We start from the raw sequence: 22,697 nt of genomic DNA on the forward strand, positions 1-22,697 counted from the left end.
CTGGGGTACCTCTCCCATGGGGGTCCTGGGGTACTTGCCCCCCCATAGCACCATTGGGGTCCTGGGGTACTCCCATGGGTCCTGGGCTACAAGCCCTGTTAGCCCCACGGCGTCCTGGGGTACCTTCCCTAGGGGTCTTGGGGTACCCCCCCCAACCCCCAGCACCAAAGGGGCTCTGTGGTATCCCCCCCATAGGGGTCCTGGGGTACCCGCACCCCCCAGCTCGATAGAGGTTGTGGGGTACCTGACCCATAGCCCCATGGACTCCTGGGGGACCCCCATAGGGGTGCTGGGGTACAATCTCTATAGCCCCAGGGGGTCTTGGGGTAACCCTCCCCTGGGGGTCCTGGGGTACTTGCCCCCCCCCGCACCATGGGGGTCCTGGGGTAACCCCCAGGGGTCCTGGGGTACAACCCCTAGAGCCCTATGGGGTCCTAAGGTACTTGCCCCCCATGTAGCCCCATAGGGGTCGTGAGGTACCTGACCCATAGCCCCATAGGGTCCTGGGGTAAGCCCCAGGGGTGCTGGGCTACAAGCCCTAGAGCCCCATGGGGTCCTGGGGTACCTGCACCCCACAGCTCCATAGGGCTCCTGGGGTACCCCCCAGGGGTGCGGGGCTACAAGCCCTGTTGCCCCAGGGGGGTCCTGGGGGACCTTCCTCTCCCGGAGCCCTTAGCGGGGGTCCCGGGGCTGAGCGGGGCTGGGCGGTGCCGGGCCACGGCCCCCGCCCCCGGTTGCCCCCGCCCCTCCCCGCCCCCCCCTCCGGGGCCGGGGCCGGCGCGGGGAAAGTTGCGGCGAGCCCCGGGCGGCGGCAGAGCCGGAGCGGCGACGGAACCGGCACCGGCACCGGGACCGGGGGACGGTAGCACCGACAGTACCGGCAGCACCGGGGCACGGCGGCACCGGCAGCACCGACAGTAGCGGCAGCACCGGCGCTTCCCGGCCGAGCATCCCCGGGTAGGAGCGCGCAGCATCCCCGGTCCCCGCCGCCGCACGCCGGTGCTCCCCATCCCGGTCCTCCCTTCATCTCTTCTCCCCATCCCCTTTCCCCTCCCTCCCTCCCAGTTCTCCCCATCCCGGTTCTCCCCATCCCGGTTCTCCATCGCTTCTCCCCATCCCGGTTGTCCCCATCCCGGTTCTCCATCGCTTCTCCCCATCCCCGCTTCTCCCCATCCCCGCTGCCCCCCATCCCCGGTTCTCCCCCTTCCCCGGTGCCCGCCACCCCTCGGTGCCCCCCATCCCGCTGCTCCCACCCCCCCCCGGTGCCCCCCATCCCGCTGCTCCCACCCCCGGTGCCCGGGATGCCATCTTAGCTCCGCCGCCCGGGCCGGTGCTGCCTGCGCAGCCGCCGGGTACCGGGAGCCGGGAGGTGGGGGGGAAGCCGAGGCCGCTGCCGGGCGGTACCGGCGGCTCGGCCGGGCCCCGGGGCTGAGGCCGCGTCCCGCCCCCCCCCCCCCTCCCCCGCCGCCGCCACAGGGGCCATGGAGCCGCCGCGGAGCCTCCCGGGGCTGGAGCCCGACCGCGACGCGCTGGACCCGGCCGGCGTCTGCCCGTCCCCGCTGGAGATCAAGTCCGCCCCCAGCAAGAAGATCTGGGTCAAGCTCCGGGCGCTGTGAGTGACACCCCCCCCCCCGGCCCCCCCCCCCCCGGCCACCCCCCCAAACCGGGACACCCTCCCCCAAACCGGGACACCCCCCTAAAACCGAGACCTCCCCCGAAACCATGATTCCTCCTCCCCGCCCCCGGCCAGGACCCCCGGGCCCACCGGAGCATCACACCCCCCCCCGAACCCCTTGACAACCCCCCCTTTGGGGACCCTCCCCTCATCCTCCTTGAAGGGTCCCCCGGCACCCCCCACCCTGCGCCCCCCCACTTCAGGCAGGACCCCCTGGGAACTTCAGGTGCCCCCGGGGATCCCCTGGGCACCCCGCATCCCACCCATGTGCTGCCCCCCCCCCCCCCCCCCTCCGTGTAGGACCCCTCCAGTCACCCCCAGGACTCCCTGCACCATTGGGGTGGGGGCACCCATAAGGTGGGGGTGCTGGGTGGGGGTCCCCCAGCGCAGCCCCCAGCACCCCTCACCCCGGGTGACACTGTGGGGCGGGCAGGGGGCCGGGGTGCCCCCAACCCTGGGGGGGCAGAGTGGGTGCAGCCAGCCCAGGGGAGGGGTGACACCCTCTGACACCCCAGGGTGCCACCTCCCCGCCGTAGGGGGGGGGGTGGGTGGGGGGGTTGGTGGCCCCGGGGGTGCCACCCCCTCGCCCGGTGTGCCGTCGCACTCACGCGGGGGCTCACGTGCGCCCGTGCCCCCTCCCCAACCTGCGGCACGTGCGCCCGCGCGGGGCCTCGTGCGTGGGCGTGCGCACGCGTGCGCGGGGCCGACCCGCACGTGGTGGCCGGCGAAGGCGCGCGGGTGCACGCGTGTGTGCTGGCAGGAGCGTGCGCCGTGCTGGTGTGACGGGGGTGGGGGGGACACACACACACGCAGGGACAAGGACAGGGAGCCGGGTGTCACACACGAAGCGTGCTGCTGAGCGGGTGTCACACGAGGCCGGACTCAGCCGGGGCGTGAAACACGGGTGTGCGCGCCAGCCTGAGCGTGCAACCGGCTGCGCGTGCTGCTGGGGGGGCGCGAGCGCCTGGTGGGAGCGTGTGTGTGTGCACACGCGTGTGCAGAGCTGCGTGTGCGTGCACCTGGGTGTCTGTGTGTGTGCACACGCGTGTGCAGAGCTGCGTGTGTGTGCACCTGGGTGCCTGTGTGTGTGCACACGCGTGTGCAGAGCTGCCTGTGAGCGCACCTGGGTGCCTGTGTGTGTGCACACGCATGTGCAGAGCTGCGTGTGCGTGTACCTGGGTGCCTGTGTGTGTGCACACACGTGTGCAGAGCTGCCTGTGAGCGCTCCTGGGTGCCTGTGTGTGTGCACACGCGTGTGCAGAGCTGCATGTGCGTGTACCTGGGTGCCTGTGTGTGTGCACACGCATGTGCAGAGCTGCGTGTGCGTGTACCTGGGTGCCTGTGTGTGTGCACACGCGTGTGCAGAGCTGCGTGTGCGTGTACCTGGGTGCCTGTGTGTGTGCACACGCATGTGCAGAGCTGCGTGTGTGTGCACCTGGGTGCCTGTGTGTGTGCACACGCGTGTGCAGAGCTGCGTGTGCGTGTACCTGGGTGCCTGTGTGTGTGCACACGCGTGTGCAGTGCTCCGTGTGTGCTCCCCGCGTGCCGGATCACACCTGAGCGTGCCCGTGCGAGCGTGTGCGAGCGCGTGGGCTGCACCGCGCTCCCGCTCCCCCCGCCCCCCCCAGCTCCTGTTCACCCTCCCCCCTGCCCCCGCAACGGCAGGCGGCCGCCCCCGCTGCGGGGTCCCCACCTGCGCCCCCCCGGGTCCCCTCGCCCCCCGCCACCACCGAGGGGACAGCGGGGACCCCGGCCTGGGGACGGCCCCGAGCTCCCGGTTGGGGTGATGGGGGGGAGCAGCGAGGTGTCCCTGGGGTGCAGGATCCCGGTGTCGTGTCCCGTCCCCCCCCCCCCCCCCCGCCCAGGTGTTGGGGACCCGGTGGCAGGTCCCCAGGGATCCGCCAGGATTGGGGTCCCCAGGGGACGGAGCTGGAGGGGTCGCGGCACCCGTGGGTGCAGGTGGGGCTGCGGCGTCGGTCCCAGGGGGGGTCCCCAGCGCTGGCCGCACCCCGAGGCCACCCCTGTACCCCTCCCTGGGCATGGGGTGGCCTTGGGGACACCGGTGCCACCCTGGGGGGCTGCGGGATGCCAGTGGTTGTGGCGGCACCGTTGTCCCCGTGTCAGACCTAGGACACGGCGGGGGGTGGCACGAGGTGGGGGGGGGGGGGGCTGGCAGCAGCGGGGGGGGGGGGGGGCGTGGGTGGTGACAGGCAGCCCGTGGGGACCGTGGGCGCGGGTGACGCAGCGCGACCCCTGCTCCCGCTGCTGGGGACAGGCGGTGGCCGTCCCTCGTCCCCGGGCTCCGTGGACGGGTGACGTGGGGGTCACCAAGGGCGGGTGGCCCAGGGGGTGGGTGGCCCGGGGGGGGGGAGGGGGGGGGGATGTCCCCGAGGAAGGATGTCCCCAGGGATGGGTGGCTGGGTGCGGGAAGGTGACAGCCGCCTCGCCCAAGGTGACATTCCCCCGCAGCCGGCCGCGCTGGCTTCCAACGTGACGTCTGGCCCCCGGTCCCCCCCCTGCTCCCTGTCCCCCCTCCCTCGCTCGCTCGCTCCAGCCGTCACTGTCACCGTCACCTTCACCGGGGGGTGTGTGTGTGTGAGGTGTGAGTGTGTGACAGCCGTGCGGCCCCCCCCGTGCGTGCTGCGGCTGGCGGCCGTGCACGGGCGCCTTGCACACGTACGCACACGCGTGCAGGCGTGCACACGCGGGTGGGCTCGCGCCTCCCTTTACACGCTTGCCCCGCACACGCGTGAGGGCACAGGGCGCGGGGGGGGTGGGGGGGGTGTCTCCGTCACCCGCCCCGCGCGCACACGTGTGTGTGTGCACAGGTTGGCACCAGGCCGGGGCCACGCTAACGAGGGTGGGGGGGTCGTTAGGTGCCGGGAGGGGCTGCGGGGAGCGCGGGAGCCGGGGGGGGGACACACACACACACGCAGAGGGGACCCTGCTGGGGACCTGGGGACGCTTTCGGGGTGCGGAGCCGGCTGCGTGTCCCAGCGTGGGGCGGCGGCCGCTAATTAAAACAAATTGCAATTATCAGCGGGCAGGAAATCCCGCGGGAGCCGGGGCGGATGCCGGCATTTGCCAGCCCTCCTTGGCCCCCGCCTCCCCCGCTGCCAGCGCCCCGTGTCCCCCAGCCCTGGGGACCCGGTGGCTTCGTCCCTGAGCCGTGGGCACCCAGAGGCTTCGTCCCCCCACCGGAGTGGGGGACCCTTGTCCCCTCCCCGTGACCAGGACGGCTGTCCCCAGCTGGTCCCACGGCCCCGCTGGCCTCGGCATTCCCAGCACTGGTGCTGGCCCCTCCTGGGCCAGCCGGGGTCACGGCACTGTCCCCTCCTAGGGACTGTCCCCTGGGTTGGGGACGAGCGCCAGCATCTCCTGCGTCACCGTCGGTCGCGTCCTTCCCGCAGGGTTTGGAGCTGCCGGTGGCTGTCCCCAACGCTGGGGGACAGGGGACACGGCATCTCCTCCCACCCGGTGACCCGCAGGTTTTGGGGCTGGTCCCCAAGGAGCCACCCTGTGGCCCGGCTGGGACTGTCCCCATGTCCTCTGTCCCCGCCCTGCGCCCATCTCAGACCGTGCCTCAGTTTCCCCAAGGGGCAGAGTTGGGGGGGGCAGGGGGGCTGGCTGCAGGGACGTGCCACGTGCCCCATGCCCGCCCTGCCACCCCCGCCCTGGCGGGTGCCCCGCGCCCGCTGCCAGCTCTCGTTAGCGCTAACGAAGCGCAGGCCGCAGGCAGCCGCCGGCCGCAGCAGCCGCCCAGAAGCTGCCGCCGCTTCGCTCCCCGCCCCGGGGGGGCTTCACTTGGGGCTGCGACCGGGGTGACGTCCCCACGGCGGGGACACGGGGTGACGGTGTCGGGGACACCGCGTCCCGCCGCGTGGGTGGGATGGGGGACAGCCGTGGGAGCGGCGCGGAGAGGGGGGGCCTGGCCTCTGCCCCGTGTGTCGGTGTCCCACGGGGCTGTCACCGCGTGCTGGCCCCCTCCCCATGGCCGGGCTGCAGGGTCACCCCGAGGTGCCCCCCCCCCGAGCTGTGGGGCAGGTTGGCAGCGCCGCGGGAAACAGCCGGCAGTGGGGACAGGTGCCACCATCCTTGGGGACCGTGTGCCTGGGTGGTGGGGACCCAGTGGGTGCTGGGGGGGGCCAGTGATGGGGACCGGTGGGCACCAATGGGGACCTGGTAGGTGGCCATGGGGACCCGTTGGGTGCCAGTGGCAGTGCTGGGGACAAGTGGATGCCCATGGGGACCTGTTGGGTGCCAGTGGCAGTGAAAGGGACCAGTGGGCACCTATGGGGTCCCAGTAGGTGCTGTGTGGCAGCGATGGGGACTCATTGGGTGCTGGTGGCAGTGATGGGGACCACTGGGTACCAATGGGGTGGGTGCCAGCGGGCACCGATGGGGACCTGGTGGGTGCTGATGGCAGAGATGGGGACTCGTTGGCTGCCAGGTGGGCAGTGGTGGGGACCAGTGGGCGCCGATGGGGACCTGGTAGGTGGCCATGGGGACCCGTTGGGTGCTAGTGGCAGTGTTGGGGATGACTGGGTACTCATGGGGACCTGTTGGGTGGCAGTGCTGGGGACCAGTGGGTACCAACGGGGACCCGTTGGGTGGCACCGATGGGGACCAGTGGGTACCGATGGGGACCAGTGGGTACCAATGGGGACCCATTGGGTCTCAGTGACAGTGATGGGGACCAGTGGGCACCGATGGGGACCCAGTAGGTGCTGTGTGGCAGCCATGGGGACTCGGGTGCTGGTGGCAGTGATGGGGACAGGTGGGTACCCATGGGGACCCAACTGGGTGCCAGGTGGGCAGTGATGGGGACCAGTGGGCACCGATGGGGACATGGTAGGTGGCCATGGGGACCCGTTGGGTGCCAGTGGCAGTGCTGGGGACAAGTGGGTGCCCATGGGGAGCCGTTGGGTGCCAGTGGCAGTGCTGGGGATGACTGGGTACCCATGGGGACCCGTTGGGTGCCAGTGGCAGTGAAGGGGACCAGTGGGCACCTATGGGAACCCAGTAGGTGCTGTGTGGCAGCCATGGGGACTCGTTGGGTGCTGGTGGCAGTGATGGGGACCACTGGGTACCAATGGGGTGGGTGCCAGCGGGCACTGATGGGGACCTGGTGGGTGCTGATGGCAGAGATGGGGACTCGTTGGCTGCCAGGTGGGCAGTGGTGGGGACCAGTGGGCACCGATGGGGACCTGGTAGGTGGCCATAGGGACCCGTTGGGTGCTAGTGGCAGTGTTGGGGATGACTGGGTACTCATGGGGACCCATTGGGTGGCAGTGCTGGGGACCAGTGGGTACCAACGGGGACCCGTTGGGTGGCAGTGCTGGGGACCAGTGGGTACCAATGGGGACCCATTGGGTCCCAGTGACAGTGATGGGGACCAGTGGGCACCGATGGGGACGTGGTAGGTGGCCATGTGGAGCCGTTGGGTGCCAGTGGCAGTGCTGGGGACAAGTGGGTGCCCATGGGGACGTGTTGGGTGCCAGGTGGCAGTGAAGGGGACCAGTGGGCACCTATGGGAACCCAGTAGGTGCTGTGTGGCAGCCATGGGGGCTCGTTGGGTGCTGGTGGCAGTGATGGGGACCACTGGGTACCAATGGGGTGGGTGCCAGCGGGCACCGATGGGGACCTGGTGGGTGCTGATGGCAGAGATGGGGACTCGTTGGCTGCCAGGTGGGCAGTGGTGGGGACCAGTGGGCACCGATGGGGGCCTGGTAGGTGGCCATGGGGACCCGTTGGGTGCTAGTGGCAGTGTTGGGGATGACTGGGTACTCATGGGGACCTGTTGGGTGGCAGTGCTGGGGACCAGTGGGTACCGATGGGGACCCATTGGGTCCCAGTGACAGTGATGGGGACCAGTGGGCACCGATGGGGACCCACTGGGTGCCAGGTGGGCAGCGATGGGGACTCGTTGCGTAGCGACGGGGACCTGCTGGGTGCCAGTAGCGGTGACAGCAAGGCCTCCAGGAGGGGACAGGGTGGCCGGAGGGCTGGGCAGGGCCCAGTGTCCCACCAGGGGCTGGCATCCACCCTGTCCCCCCCATCACCCCAAGCCGGGATTGGCGGGGGGGGGGGCTTGGTGGCCCGTACCGGCCCGTGCTGGCCCGTGCCAGGCGGCGTGCGAGCAAGGCGGCTGCAGCGGGAGACATGGCTGCGGGGGCGGCGCTTTCCCGGGCGGCCAGATGGGATTCCCCCCCCCCGCCGAACTCCAATCCCCGCCGCCACCCCCGCACCCACCCTCCCCCCTCCCTCCGCGACAGACACACGGACACACAGACAGATGGCCGGGGGCCGGCCGGCTGCGGGCACACGCGTGTTCAGGCGTGTGTCAGACGGGGAGGGTTTGCCCCGGGGTGCGTGTAGGGGGGGGGCTGGGGAGCGAGCGTACCTCCGTGCACACGCGTGTGCTGCGTGCGAGTACGCACACGTGTGTGTGCCCACACGTGCACCCGGGGTGGGGGGGGGACACTGGCACACGCGGTGCGTGCGTGCCTGTGCCGCGTGTGCACGCGTGTGCTTGTGCGCGGCGTAGGTGCGCCCGCGTTTGCACGCACACGTGTGCGTTGTTGTTGGGGAGGGGGTGTGTGGGGGTGTGTCCCCCCGCCCCGACACGTGCGTGCCCGTGCACACACCTCACACGGGTGTTCGGGCGCGTGCATGCACCCGTGCATGCGCATCATACGTGTGCGTTGAGGCATGTATGTGTGCACGCACACGCGTGTGCACGCTTGCTCTGGGTGCTCTCCCTGCCAGGGTTTGTCACCCCGGCCCCCCCAGGGACCCCCTGCCGGGGCACTGCCGTGTCCCCACATCCCCCTGTCCCCATGTCCCCCTGTCCCCGTGTCCCGTGTGGGGGTCACAAGCTGGCTGGGGGAGGGCGGCTGTGCTGGGCTCCCGTTCCCACGTCCCCATGCTGCTGGGGCACCCATGGGTGCCACCGCCGTCCCCCCCTTCCATGGCAGAGCCCGTGACACTGTGCAGGACCCACCTGCGGGGCCCCATCCTGCGGTGAGTCCCTGGGGACCCCCAGCACGGGGAGGGGGGTGCTTCTGGGGGGAAACTGAGGCACAGCGGGGAGCGGGGGGGCTGAACACCCTGACCCTCTTGTGGGTCCCCAGGGGACAAAGCCACCCCACAAAGGGGTCCCCAGGCTGTGTCCCCCCTCCCCTCCCCACTTGTGGGTTTGTCCCTGTCCCCAGAGTCATCCCAGCCGCCGCTGTGGCCCCACTGACCCTGCGGGCTGGCGGGGACTTTGTCCCCAGTGTCACCCAGGTGCCACCCATGGCTCTGCCTGGGGTGGGGAGCGCCGGCGCTCCCGGCAGGGTGACACAGTGGGGACAGCCACCCTCGGGGCTGGGTGACCCCTGAAGCTCGGGGTGCTGGGGGGAGTTCGGGCCCCTCCGGCGTGGGGCAGGGGCACCCGCCACCCCCTGCCCTCACCCCTCCTCAGTCCCCACCGCGGGGTGCCCCATCCCCAGTGCCGGGTGCGGAGCTTCAGGTGCTGGGTGCGGGATGCGCTCTGGGTGCTGGGATGCAGGGCGCAGGGTACCGTGTGCAGGATGCGCTCTGGGTGCTGTGTAGGTGTAGGCTTGAGGGGTTTTGGGTGCAGGATGAGCTCCGGGTGCTGGGTGCCGGGTACAGGATGCTCTCTGGACACAGGGTGCAGGGTATGGGGTGCAGGATAAGCTCTGGGTGCTGGGTACGGGGTGCAGGGTGCTCTGCGCAGCGTGCTGGTACCGGGTGCAGGATGCATTCTGGGCATGGGGTGCAGGGTGCTGGGTGCGGGGTGCTGGGTACCAGGTGCAGGATGTGCTCTGGGTGCTGTGTATGGGGGGCAGGATGGGCTTTGGGTGCTGGGTACCGGGTGCAGGATAATCTCTGGGTGCTGGGTGCAGGATGAGCTCTGGACACAGGGTGCAGGGTACCAGGGGCAGGATGAGCTCTGGGTGCTGGGTACCGGGTACAGGATACGTTCTGGGTGCTGCGTAGATGCAGGGTGAAGGGGTTTTGGGTGCAGGATGAGCTCTGGGTGCTGGGTGCTGTATATGGGGTGCAGGATACGCTCTGGCTGCAGGGTGCTGGGTGCAGGATGAGCTCTGGGTGCTGGGTGCAGGATGAGCTCTGGGTGCTGGGTGCAGGATATGCTCTGTGTACAGGGTGCTGGGTGTGGGATGAGCTCTGGGTGCAGGGTGAGCTCTGGACACAGGGTGCTGGGTGCGGGATGAGCTCTGGGTGCAGGGTACGGGGTGCAGGGTGCACTCTGGACGTAGGGTGCTGGGTGCAGGATGTGCTCTGGACAGAGGGTGCGGGGTGCGGGATGAGGTCTGGGTGCTGGATGCTGGGTGCTGGGTGCAGGGTGTGCTCTGGGTGCAGGGTGCTGGGTACCAGGTGCAGGGTGCGCTCTGGACGCAGGGTGCTGTGTGCGGGACGAACTCTGGGTGCTGGTTGCTGGGTGCAGAATGAGCTCTGGGTGCAGGGTTCTGGGTGCGGGATGAGCTCTGGGCGCAGGATATGGGGTGCAGGGTGCACTCTGGATGTAGGGTGCTGGCTGCAGGATGCGCTCCGGGTGCAGGGTGCTGTGTGTGGGATGAGCTCTGGATGCTGGGTGCAGGGTGTGCTCTGGACGCAGGGTGCTGGGTGCGGGATGAGCTCTGGCTGCAGGGTGCTGGGTACCAGGTGCAGAATGAGCTCTGGGTGCAGGGTACGGGGTGCAGGGTGTGCTCTGGACGCAGGGTGCTGGGTGCGGGATGAGGTCTGGGTGCTGGTTGCTGGGTGCAGGGTGCTGGGTGTGGGATGAGCTCTGGATGCTGGTTGCTGGGTGCTGGTTGCTGGGTGCAGGATGCGCTCCGGGTGCAGGGTGCTGGGTACGGGGTGCAGGATGAGCTCAGGATGCAGGGTGCTGGGTGCAGGATGCGCTCTGGATGCAGGGTGCTGGGTACCAGGTGCAGGGTGCGTTCTGGACGCAGGGTGCTGGGTGTGGGATGCTCTCCGGGAGCAGGGTGCTGGGTACCAGGTGCAGGGTGTGCTCTGGACACAGGGTGCTGGGTGCGGGATGAGCTCTGGGTGCTGGGTGCTGGGTGCAGGATGCGCTCCGGGTGCAGGGTGCTGGGTACGGGGTGCAGGATGAGCTCTGGATGCAGGGTGCTGGGTGCAGGATGCGCTCCGGGTGCAGGGTGCTGGGTACCGGGTGCAGGGTGCGCTCTGGACGCAGGGTGCTGGGTGCCCCCAGCGCCCGCTCCATCCGTGCCGTGCCCACGCTCCCACCTGCGCCCCTCCCCTGCCACCATCGCTCGGGGGGGGTCCCCTGGGCGGGTGCCACCACCCCTCCCCGCCCCGGGGACACCCATGGGTGCTGCCCACGCGTGTCGGGGCGTGTGCGTGGGCGCGTCCACCACCGCGGGGGGTGTGTGTGTGTGTGTGTGTCCCATCCCGCGGGTGACGCGGTGCCCGGTGCCCGCAGGCTGCGGTACATGGTGAAGCAGCTGGAGACGGGCGAGGTGAACGTGGAGGAGCTGAAGAGGAACCTGGAATACGCCGCCTCGCTGCTGGAGGCCGTCTACATCGACGAGACGAGGTGCGGGCACGGAGGGGGCGAGGGGGACGCGGCGAGGGGGACGCGGCGAGGGGGACACGGCGCCCACCTCGACGCCAGAGAGGAACCTCATGGAATTCAACAAGGGCAAGCGCAGGGTGCTGCACCCGGGGAGGAATAACCCCCCCGGCAGCGGGACAGGTTGGGGGTGACCTGCTGGAGAGCAGCTGGGTGGCAAGAGACCTGGGAGTCCTGGGGGACAACGGGATGGCCATGAGCCAGCGATGGGCCCTGGTGGCCAAGAAGGCCAGCGGCAGCCTGGGGGGCATCAAGAAGAGCGTGGCCAGCAGGTGGCTGGAGGTCATCCTCCCCCTCGGCTCTGCCCTGGGGAGGGCACACCTGGAGCGCTGGGTCCAGTTCTGGGCTCTCCGGGTCAAGAGGGACAGGGAACTGCTGGAGAGGGGACAGCAAAGGGCTACCGAGATGCTGAGGGGCTGGAACATCTCTCTGATGAGGAAAGGCCGAGGGATTTGGGGCTCTTCAGTCTGGAAAAAAGACGACGGAGGGGGGGATTTTCTCAACGCTTAAAATACTGAAAGGGGGGGTGGCAGGAGGATGGGGCCAGGCTCTTCTCAGTGGTGCCCGGGGACAGGACAAGGGGTAACGGGCACAAACTTGAGCATGGGAAGTTCCACCTCAACATGAGGAGGAAGTTCTTGACGTTGAGGGTGGCAGAGCCCTGGCAGAGGCTGCCCAGAGAGGTGGGGGAGTCTCCGTCTCTGGAGACATCCCAAACCCGCCTGGACACGTTCCTGTGCCACCTGCTGTGTGTGACCCTGCTCTGGCCGGGGGTTGGAGGAGATGATCTCCAGAGGTCCCTTCCCACCCTGTGATTCTATGATTCCCCCTTCCCGTCCCGCAGGCAGATGCTGGACACGGAGGACGAGCTGCGGGAGATGGGCTCGGACGCGGCGGTGCCCTCGGAAGTGCGGGACTGGCTGGCGGCCACCTTCACCCAGCAGGCGCGAGCCAAAGGGCGGCGGGCGGAGGAGAAGCCCAAGTTCCGCAGCATCGTTCACGCCGTCCAGGCCGGCATCTTCGTGGAGAGGTGGGCGCTGGGTGGCACCCACCTCTGGGTGGGGCATGGGGGGCACGGCTGGGACGGAGATGGGGGGTGGGAGGGCAGTTCCCGGTTGTCCCATGGCAGCCAGGGGTTACGCCTGGCACCCAGGTGGGTTCCAGGGCACCCAGGTGGGTCCCCAAGCACACAGGGATGGTCCCCAGCACCCAGATGGGTCCCCAAGCACCAAGGTGGGTTCCCAAGCGCCCAAGGGCTGCCCTCAGCACCCAGGTGGTCCCCAAGCACCCAGGATGTCCCTTGCACCCAGGTGGGTCACCCAGCATCCAGGTAGGTCCCCAAGCACCAAGGGGGGTTCCCAAGCACCTGAGATGTCCCCAGCACCCAGGTGAGTCCCTGGTGCCCAGGTGGGTCCTCGAACACCCAGGAACAGTCCTCAGCACTCAGGTGGGTCCCCAAGCACCCAGGGGCTGTGCCAAGCACCCAGGTGGGTTCCGGGGTACCCAGGTGGTCCCCAAGCATCTGGGATGTCTCCAGCACCCAGGGATGGTCACCCAGCACCCAGATAGGTCCCCAGTGCCCAGGTGGGTCCCCCGGCACCCAGGGACAGTCACTGACACCCAGCTGGGTCCCCAAGCACCTGAGATGTCCCCACCACCCAGGTGGCTCCCCAGTGCCCAGGTGGGTGCTCAAGCACCCAGGTGGGTCTCTGAGCATCCAGGTGGTCCCCAGGCACCTGGGATGTCCCCAGCACCCAGGTGGGTCCCTGGTGCCCAGGTAGGTCCTCGAACACCCAGGGACAGTCCCCAGCACCCAGGTGGGTTCCCAAGCACCCAGGGGCTGTGCCCAGCAGCCAGGTGGTCCCCAGGCACCCGTGATGTCCCCAGCATCCAGGTGGGTCCCCAAGCACCCAGGTGGGTGCCTGAGCATTCAGGGGCTGCCCTCAGCACCCAAGTGGTTCTGAAGCACCGGGGATGTCCCCAGCGCCCAGGTGGGTCCCCCAACACCCAGGGACAACCACTAACACCCAGGTGGGTCCCTGAGCATCCAGGGGCTGTCTTCAACACCCAGGTGGGTTCCAGGGCACCCAGGTGGTCCCCAAGCACCTGGGATGTCCCCGCCTCTGCCCAGGTGGGTGCTCAAACACCCAGGGACAGTCACTAACCCCCAGGTGGGTCCCTGAGCACCCAGGGATGGTCCCCAACACCCAGGTGGGTCCCTGAGCACCCTGGTGGGTCCTCAACCACCCAGGGGTTGTCCCCTGCATCCAGGTAGCTCCTCTGCACCCAGGTGGGTGTCTGAGCATCCAGGTGGTCCCCAGGCACCTGGGATGTCCTCAGCACCCGGGGACGGTCCCCAGTGCCCAGGTGGGTCCCTGAGCACCTAGATGGGTCCCCAAGCACCCAGGGGCTGCCCTCAGCACCCAGGTAGTTCCCCAGCACCCAGGTGGGTCCTCAAGCACCTGGACTGTCCCTATGACCCGCCTGGGTCCTCACATACCAGGGTCTGTCCCCTGGCACCCAGGTCTGTCCCCTGGCACCCAGGTGGATCCCCAAACACCCGGACTCTCCTTATCAGCCAGCTCTGTCCCCAGCACCCAGGTGGGTCCCCCAGCACCCAGGTGGGTCCCCAGCACCCAGGTTTGTCCCCGGCACCCAGCTCTGTCCCTTGGCACCCAGGTTTGTCCCCAGCACCCAGGTTTGTCCCCGGCATCCAGGTTTGTCCCCAGCACCCAGGTTTGTCCCTGGCATCCAGCTCTGCCCCCCAGCACACCCAGGTTTGTCCCCAGCACCCAGGTGGGTCCCCCGCACCCAGGTTTGTCCCCGGCACCCAGCTCTGTCCCTTGGCACCCAGGTTTGTCCCCAGCACCCAGGTTTGTCCCTGGCACCCAGCTCTGTCCCCTGGCACCCAGGTTTGTCCCCAGCATCCAGGTTTGTCCCTGGCATCCAGCTCTGTCCCCCAGCACCCAGCTTCATCCCCAGCACCCAGGTGGGTCCCCCAGCACCCAGGTTTGTCCCCGGCACCCAGCTCTGTCCCTTGGCACCCAGGTTTGTCCCCAGCACCCAGGTTTGTCCCTGGCATCCAGCTCTGTCCCCCAGCACCCAGCTTCATCCCCAGCACCCAGGTGGGTCCCCCAGCACCCAGGTTTGTCCCCAGCACCCAGCTCTGTCCCCTGGCACCCAGGTTCATCCCCAGCACCCAGGTTTGTCCCTGGCATCCAGCTCTGTCCCCTGGCACCCAGGTTCATCCCCAGCACCCAGGTTTGTCCCCAGCACCCAGCTCTGTCCCCTGGCACCCAGCTCTGTCCCCTGGCACCCAGGTGGGTCCCCCAGCACCCACATCAGCCCTGCCTCCCCCCCTTGCAGGATGTTCCGCCGGACGTACACGGCCGTGGGGCCCAGCTACTCCACCTCCGTCCTGAACTGCCTGAAGGTACCAGGGGATGGGGGCGATGGGGGTGTGTGGGGGGGCACCCCAATACCCCGGGGGGCTGCTGCGCCGTTGGCACGCTGCCCCGGCCTGGCGGCGCCTGGGCACGGCTGCCCCATCCGCACCGCTGGCTCCGGAGGACGTGGCCTGGGTTGCCCGGGGGAGGTGGCACCCTGCTGGGCATGGCCAGGCATGGCCGGGCATGGCTGGGCTGCACTGGGCATGGCTGGGCATTGCTGGGCATCACCTGGCATCGCCGGACATCGCCGGGCATGGCTGGGCTGCACTGGGCATGGATAGGCATCGTTGGGCATCACCTGGCATCGCCGGGCATGGCTGGGCTGCACTGGGCATGGATAGGCATCGTTGGGCATCACCTGGCATCGCCGGGCATGGCTGGGCTGCACTGGGCATGGATAGGCATCGCCGGGCATCGCCAGGCATCACCTGGCATTGCCGGGCATGGCTGGGCTGCACTGGGCATCGCTGGGCTGCACTGGGCATCACTGGGCTGCACTGGGCATGGATAGGCATCGCTGGGCATTGCCAGGCATCACGTGGCATCACCGGGCATGGCTGGACATCACCTGGAATGGCCGGGCTTCAATGGGCATGGCTTGGTATTCCTGGGCATATCTGGGCATCACTGGGCATGGCTGGGATTTAGTGGGCATCACTGGGGATTGTCTGGCATCGCCGGGCACTGCCTGGCATTGCTTCACTGGTCTCAGCTGGTCTTCACTGGGCATGGCTGGGCATCACTGGGGATTGTCGGGCATCCCTGGGCATTGCCTGGCATTGCTGGGTATGGCTGGGCTGCACTGGGCATGGCTGGGCACCACTGGGGATTGTTGGGCTTCAGTTGGCTTGGCATGGCTGGGCATCCCCTGGAATTGTTGGGCCTCAATGGGCATGGCATGGTATTCCTGGGCATGGCTGGGCTTTAGTGGACATCCCTGGGGCTTGTCGGGCGTCGCCGGGCATTGCCTGGCATCGCTTCACTGGGCTTTGCTGGTCTTCAGTGGGCATAGCTGGGCATCCCCTGGAATTACTGGGCTTCAGTGGGCAGGGCTTGACATCCCTGGGCATGGCTGGGCGTCATCACTGGGCATTGCTGAGCATCGCTAGGGGTTGCTGGGCATCGCTGGGCATTGCCTGGCACGGCTGGGCTTCACTGGGCATCACCTGGAATTGCTGGGCTTCAATGGGCATGGCTGGGCATCACTGGGCATGGCTGGGCTTTACTGGGCATCCCTGGGGATTATTGGGCATCGCTGGGCATTGCGGGGTACTGCTGGGCATTGCCTGGCATGGCTGGGCATCACCTGGAATTGTTGAGCTTCAGTGGGCATGGCTCAGCATCCCTGGGCATCATCGCTGGGGATCGCGGGGCATTGCTGGGCACGGCCTGGCATCGCTTCACTGGTCTCGGCTGGTCGTCACCGGGCATGGCTGGGCATCACCGGGCATCACTGGGCATCACCTGGAACTGCTGGGCATGGCTGGGCTTAACCGGGCATCACTGGGCATTGCTGGGTGTCGCTGGGGATTGGTCTGGCATCGCTGGGCATTGCCTGGCATCGCTGGGAATGGCTGGGGATCACCTGGAATTGCTGGGCATCAGTGGGCATGGCTGAGTGTCCCTGGGCATGGCTGGGCATCCCTGGGCATATTTCGGCATCCCTGGGCATGGCTGGGCTTCACTGGCTATTGCCGGGCGTCACCGGGCATCGCCGGGCGTCACCGGGCACGGGGCTTGCCCTGGCACTGAGGTGACCCCCCCTCGCCATCTCCCCCCAGAGCCTGGACCTGTGGTGCTTCGACGTCTTCGCGCTGAACCGGGTGACGGAGGATCACTCCCTGCGGACCATCGTCTTCGAGCTCTTCACCCGACACAACCTCAACAGCCGCTTCAAGGTACCCCCGCGTCCCCGCGCCCGCCACGGCGCTGCCCCCGGGGCTGGGTGTGCCCTGGCGCGGGCCGAGGGCTTGGCACGGGCGGGCGCACCCATGGGCGCGTGTGCCGGTGCCGCAGATCCCCTCCGTCTTCCTGACCACGCTGCTGGACGCGCTGGAGGCCGGTTACGGCAAGTACCGCAACCCCTACCACAACCAGGTCCACGCCGCCGACGTCACCCAGACCGTCCATTGCTTCTTGCTCCGCACCGGCATGTTGGTACGGGGTCCCAGGGGGTCCTATGGGGGTCCTGGGATGTGTCTGGGCCCTGGGCCGGTGGCCGGTGGCCAGTGGTTGTCCGGCTGGTCCAGGGGATGCTTGTTGCCACGGAGACAACGCCACCTCGCCAGGATGGTGGGGACGGGGTCGCCCCCGGCTTGGGGGGGATGGGGTGGGGTGGGTGGGCACACGTGGGGTGACACCTGGCGCCTGGTGGTCCCCACACGGCTGTCACGGCTGTCACACGCACACACTCGTGATGTGTCCCACGCGTGGCCGGGGCAGGCGTGCATGGCTGCGCACGCGTGCAGTCACACGCAGTCCTGCAAAAACACGCACGCGGAGGACCCCGCACCCGCTCGGCCCCGTGTCCCTCAACGGGGTGGCACCGGAGCAGCCGGTGCCCGTCCCCGTCCCCCTGACGCCCGCGTCCCCCCAGCACTACCTGACGGAGATTGAGGTCCTGGCCATCATCTTCGCTGCCGCCATCCACGACTACGAGCACACGGGCACCACCAACAGCTTCCACATCCAGACCAAGTGAGGGCGGGTGGCACAGCATCGGGGGCATGGCACGGCACGGGTGGCACGGCACGGCATGGTGTGGTTGGCATGGCATGGCACGGGTGGCATGGCATGGCACATCACTGGGGGCATGGCATGGCATGGCACCGCATGGGTGGCATGGCACAGTGTGGTGCAGGTGGCATGGCATGCGTGGCATGGCACAGCGTGGTGCGGGTGGCACGGCATGGCACAGGTGGCATGGCATGACACATCACCGGGGGCCTGGCATGGCATGGCATGGCATGGCATGGCATGGCACGGCATGGGTGGCATGGCACGGCGTGGTGCAGGTGGCATGACATGGCACAGGTAGCGTGGCATGGCACATCACTGGGGGCCTGGCATGGCATGGCATGGCATGGGTGGTGTGGCATGGCATGGTGCCGGTGGCATGGCATGGTGCAGGTGGCGTGGCATGACGTGGCATGGCATGGCACCAGGGGCATGGCATGGCACAACACGGTGCGGGTGGCGTGGCATGGCACGGGGCAGGTGGCACGGCACGGGTGGCATGGCACAGCGTGGGCAGAGCAGACAGGGCTGGGGACCTGTCGTGGGGACACGTGGGGCATGGAAAGGACTGAGTGGCACCCTGGGGACAGCCAGGGCACCCAGGGTCACCGGTATGGCTGAGATCCAGATGTGCTGGCACCTTGGGGACAGCCAGGTATGCCAGTAGGGCTGGGATACAGGTATGGTGGCACTCTGGGGACACTCAGGGCCACCGATACGGCTGGAATACAGATGTGCTGGCACCCTGGGGACACCAAGGGCCACCAATACAGCCAGGATAGAGATGTGCTGGCACCCTGGGGACCCCCAGGTACACCAGTATGGCTGGGTTACAGATGTGGTGGCACCCTGGGGACACCCAGGGCCACCAATACGGCCAGGATAGAGATGTGCTGGCACCCTGGGGACCCCCAGGTACACCAGTATGGCTGGGTTACAGATGTGGTGGCACCCTGGGGACACCCAGGGCCACTAATACGGCCAGGATAGAGATGTGCTGGCACATTGGGGACCCCCAGGTACACCAGTATGGCTGGGTTACAGACACGGTGGCACCCTGGGGACACCCAGGGCCACTAATACGGCCAGGATAAAGATGTGCTGGCACCTTGGGGACCCCCAGGTACACCAGTATGGCTGGGTTACAGACACGGTGGCACCCTGGGAACACCCAGGGCCACCAATACGGCCAGGATAAAGATGTGCTGGCACCTTGGGGACCCCCAGGTACACCAGTATGGCTGGGTTACAGACACGGTGGCACCCTGGGAACACCCAGGGCCACCAATACGGCCAGGATAAAGATGTGCTGGCACCTTGGGGACACTCGGGGCCACCAACACAGTTGGGATACAGATGTACTGGCACCATGGGGACAGCCAGGGCCACTGATATGGCCAGGATACGGCCATGCTGGCACCCTGGGGACATCCCTCTCCCCGTGGGGGGGCCCCCCAGGCCGCCACCCACTGTGCTGGTCCCCCACCGTCCCCTCTGTCCCCAGGTCGGACTGTGCCATCCTCTACAACGACCGCTCGGTGCTGGAGAACCACCACATCAGCGCTGTCTTCCGCATGATGCAGGACGACGAGATGAACATCTTCGTCAACCTCACCAAGGACGAGTTTGCGTAAGGTCCCCGTCCCCGTCCCCGGGGTTGTTCCCTGGCCGGGACGCGGGGCCCTGATGGCGTTTCCCCCCCTCCCCGGGGCACAGGGAGCTGCGGGCTCTGGTCATCGAGATGGTCCTGGCCACCGACATGTCCTGCCACTTCCAGCAGGTGAAGTCCATGAAGACGTCCCTGCAGCAGCTGGAGAGGTGAGTGCGGGCGCCTGCCTCGGGGCAGGGGGACGTGGTTTTTTTGGGGACAGAGCTCAGCGGCGGGGTCCCTCCCCCAGGATCGATAAGTCCAAGGTGCTGTCGCTGCTGCTGCACGCGGCCGACATCAGCCACCCCACCAAGCAGTGGTCGGTCCACAGCCGCTGGACCAAAGCCCTGATGGAGGAGTTCTTCAGGCAGGTAAGGGCGCCTGCGTCCCCCCGGGGACGGGCGGTGGGCCATGGGGACGTCCCCGTGGGGACACGTCTCCCTTGCCTTGCCAGGGGGACAAGGAAGCTGAGCTGGGGCTGCCCTTCTCGCCCCTCTGCGACCGCACCTCCACGCTGGTGGCCCAGTCCCAGATCGGTGAGTGGCGCTGGGTCCCCCATCCCCACCCCTGGCCTCAGCCACCGGCCCTTCCGGGGCCAGGGGGTGTCCCCATCGTCCCCGTCTCCCTTCCTCCCCCCCCAGGCTTCATCGACTTCATCGTGGAGCCCACCTTCTCGGTGCTGACCGACGTGGCCGAGAAGATGGTGCTGCCCCCCGCCGAGGACCGCACCAAAGCCAAGGGCAACCCAGCGGCCAGCCAGCAGGCCAGGTCGGCCGCGCCGCCCTGCCTCAGTTTCCCCTTCCCCAGGGGGAGGTGCCGGGGGGCACCCACTTATTCTGGGACCTGGGAGGTGGCGGTGGTGGCTCTGTCCTGCTCCCAGCTGTCCCTGTCCCCGCAGCTCGCAGTGGCGGCAGACGTCCCTGGATGAGCACCTGGAGCTGGGGGACGTCAAAGCCGACCTGGCCGGCTTCCGCTCCACCTGGGCCAAGTACATCCAGGAGAACAAGCAGAAGTGGAAGGAGCGGGCGGCCAGTGGTAGGTGACGGCCACCGCGGCCACCGGGGAGGGGCTGGCGACCGCCCCCGGGGATGCGCAGGGCCAGGGCTGCGCTGAGCATCCCTGGGTGGGGAGGTGGTCCAAGCGCAGGGTGGGTGACCCCCGGACCCGTGGGGTGGGTGGCCATGGCGGGGAAGGCGGGGGTGTGAGCTGGGGGGAGGGTCTCAGCCCCCGTGTCCCTCTGGAGCGACCCCCCCCCCCCCACAGCCCCACGTCCCCCCGCAGGCATCACCAACCAGGCGTCCATCGAGGAGCTGTCGCCCTGCGAGGAGCAGCCGCCCGCCGCCCCCGGCCGGCACAAGCAGAACGGGGACGTGGAATAGCACCGGGAGGAGCGAGGTGGGCGCGAGGTGACCCCGGGGTGTGTGGGGGGGCAAACTAGGAGTGGTGGTGGTGGGAAAGAAGGATTGGTGGCATCGCCATGACTGTCCCCGCCGCCCACCCGTGGCAGGTCCTCGTCCGGCCGAGTGATGCCGTCTCGCCCAAAGTCTTCGACGCCATCGAGTTCAGCACCATTTGCAGGGAAGGAGCCGCCCGGGGCCGCACAAGGATTCGTGCCAACCTCCGCGCCGGGGGCACCCCCGGGGCCAGCCCCCCCGGCAGCCCCCTAGCCCGGCCCGTTCCGGCTGCCTGTGCCAAACCGGCCACCGAGCCCCGTGGCTTGGAGCCACGGGTGACGGTGACGCCGACCGTCTCACTGCCACGCCAGCGGCTGCCCGGCCTCCCCCCGGCCGGGTTTTGTCCTTATGGCTTTTTAAAAAAGCTTCTACTCGGCCCCACCGGGGAGCTGGGGGCTTTGGGGGGGTGGGGGGGTGGATGATGACAGTGGCGCTGGGGACAGCAGGGGACCAAGGGACGGAGGAGCCGTGTTGCCTATGCTGTCAGCCCGAGGGCTGCCACCGTCCCCTCTGTGCCCGCTGGGTCTGGTGACACCGTGATGGGCGGCCCCAAATGTCCCCCTGCGCCATCCCCGTCCCTCCCTGTCCCGGGATCTGTGTCTCTGTGTCACCCTGGGCTTGGGGACACATCCTTGTGGGGTTTGTCCCCAGGTCCGCCGGCCCCAAGGGCTTCCCCCCTGGGGTCCTGCCCCAGACGGCGGGGCTGAGGCTGGGAGATGCGGGAGGCAGCGAAGCGGTGATGGGGCAGCACGTGTGGGGCTGGGGCAGCACGTGTGGGGCCGGAGCAGTGGTAGGAGCTGGGCTGGGGGGGCGGAGGGAGGGCAGGATCGGGCCCTGCAGTGTCAGTCCCTGCCTCCAGCATCCCCCAGTGCCAGCATCCCCCAGCCCCAGGGTGCCTCCAGGCTCCGGCGTGCTTCCAGCAGTGCTGGCTCCGGCTGTGCCTCCAGCGTCCTCCGGCTCCAGCACATCCCCGGTATCCTCCCCTGCGTCCTCCGGCCCCTCTCTGCCTCCAGCATCCCTGGCTCCAGTCTGCCTCCAGCATCTTCCGGCATCCTGGTGTGCCTTGAGCATCCTCTGGCATCCTGGTGTGCCTCCAGCATCCTCCGGCATCCCGGCTCCGGCATGTCTTGAGCATCCTCTGGCATCCCAGTGTGCCTCCAGCATCCTCTGGCATCCCGGCTCCGGCATGTCTTGAGTATCCTCCGGCATCCCGGTGTGCCTCCAGCATCCTCCGGCATCCCGGTGTGCCTCGAGCATCCTCTGGCATCCCGGCTCCGGCATGTCTTGAGCACCCTCCAGCATCCCGGTGTGCCTCCAGCATCCTCTGGCAGCCCGGCTCGGGCATATCTTGAGTATCCTCCGGCATCCCGGTGTGCCTCCAGCATCCTCCGGCATCCTGGTGTGCCTCGAGCATCCTCTGGCATCCCGGCTCGGGCATGTCTTGAGTATCCTCCGGCATCCCGGTGTGCCTCCAGCATCCTCCGGCATCCCAGTTCTAGCGTGTTTTGAGCATCCTCCAGCATCCCGGTGTGCCTCGAGCATCCTCTGGCATCCCGGTTCTGGCATGTCTCGAGTATCCTCCGGCATCCCGGTGTGCCTTGAGCATCCTCCGGCATCCCAACTCTGGTGTGTCTCGAGCATCTCCTGGCTCCGTCATGCCTCGAGCATCCTCCGTCATCCCAGAGTGCCTCCAGCAGCCTCCGGCATCCTGGATCGGGTGTGGCTCAAGCATCTCCTGGCTCCAGCATCCTCCAGCATCCCGGTTCCAGTGTGCCTCCAGCATCCTCTGGCATCCCAGAGTGCCTCCAGCATCCTGGAGCTGGTTTGCCCTGAGCATCCTCCGGCATCCCGCTGCCTCCAGCATCTTCCAGCTCCGGCATCCTCCCTCTCCGGCGTCCCGGTCCCGCCGTGGCCGTGGCCCGTCTGTGTTTGTACTTTTCTACCCCGCGGTGTCGTGTCCCCCCCGCCCCGTCCCGTTCCGTTCCCCCCCCCCCGTCCCGGTCACTGCTGGCCCAGCTCCACCTCGCGCCCACCCACACACGCATGTGAAACCAAGCGCCGCCGCTAACGAGCAATTAATAAATCGTACGCCACCACCAGCCGGGCTCTC

General features: G+C 68.5%; 1 protein-coding gene across 1 annotated transcript; it reads left to right on the forward strand.

Moving 5' to 3' along the window:
- Positions 1 to 769: 769 nt before the first annotated feature.
- On the forward strand, positions 770 to 20,778 carry PDE1B (phosphodiesterase 1B). The gene is made up of 16 exons (XM_063359207.1): positions 770 to 957; positions 1,477 to 1,612; positions 11,151 to 11,264; positions 12,145 to 12,330; positions 14,667 to 14,733; positions 16,531 to 16,647; positions 16,766 to 16,906; positions 17,346 to 17,446; positions 18,990 to 19,115; positions 19,202 to 19,303; positions 19,384 to 19,504; positions 19,588 to 19,669; positions 19,775 to 19,901; positions 20,032 to 20,168; positions 20,415 to 20,528; positions 20,641 to 20,778. Exons 2-15 carry the CDS (start codon positions 1,482 to 1,484, stop codon positions 20,510 to 20,512), a joined length of 1,650 nt encoding a protein of 549 aa, XP_063215277.1. The 5' UTR covers positions 770 to 957; positions 1,477 to 1,481; the 3' UTR covers positions 20,513 to 20,528; positions 20,641 to 20,778.
- The last annotated feature ends 1,919 nt before the right edge of the window (positions 20,779 to 22,697 follow it).

Source organism: Chroicocephalus ridibundus, chromosome 24, assembly GCF_963924245.1.
Source record: "Chroicocephalus ridibundus chromosome 24, bChrRid1.1, whole genome shotgun sequence".
NCBI classification, from domain to species: Eukaryota; Metazoa; Chordata; class Aves; order Charadriiformes; family Laridae; genus Chroicocephalus; species Chroicocephalus ridibundus.

Bases quoted from the DNA above. Each gene is read 5' to 3' on its own strand.
- PDE1B (XM_063359207.1), top strand. From the start codon at position 1,482: ATGGAGCCGCCGCGGAGCCTCCCGGGGCTGGAGCCCGACCGCGACGCG. The intron at 17,447-18,989 runs GTGAGGGCGGGT...CTCTGTCCCCAG, and splicing joins AGCTTCCACATCCAGACCAA to GTCGGACTGTGCCATCCTCT. The intron at 19,670-19,774 runs GTGAGTGGCGCT...CTCCCCCCCCAG, and splicing joins GGTGGCCCAGTCCCAGATCG to GCTTCATCGACTTCATCGTG.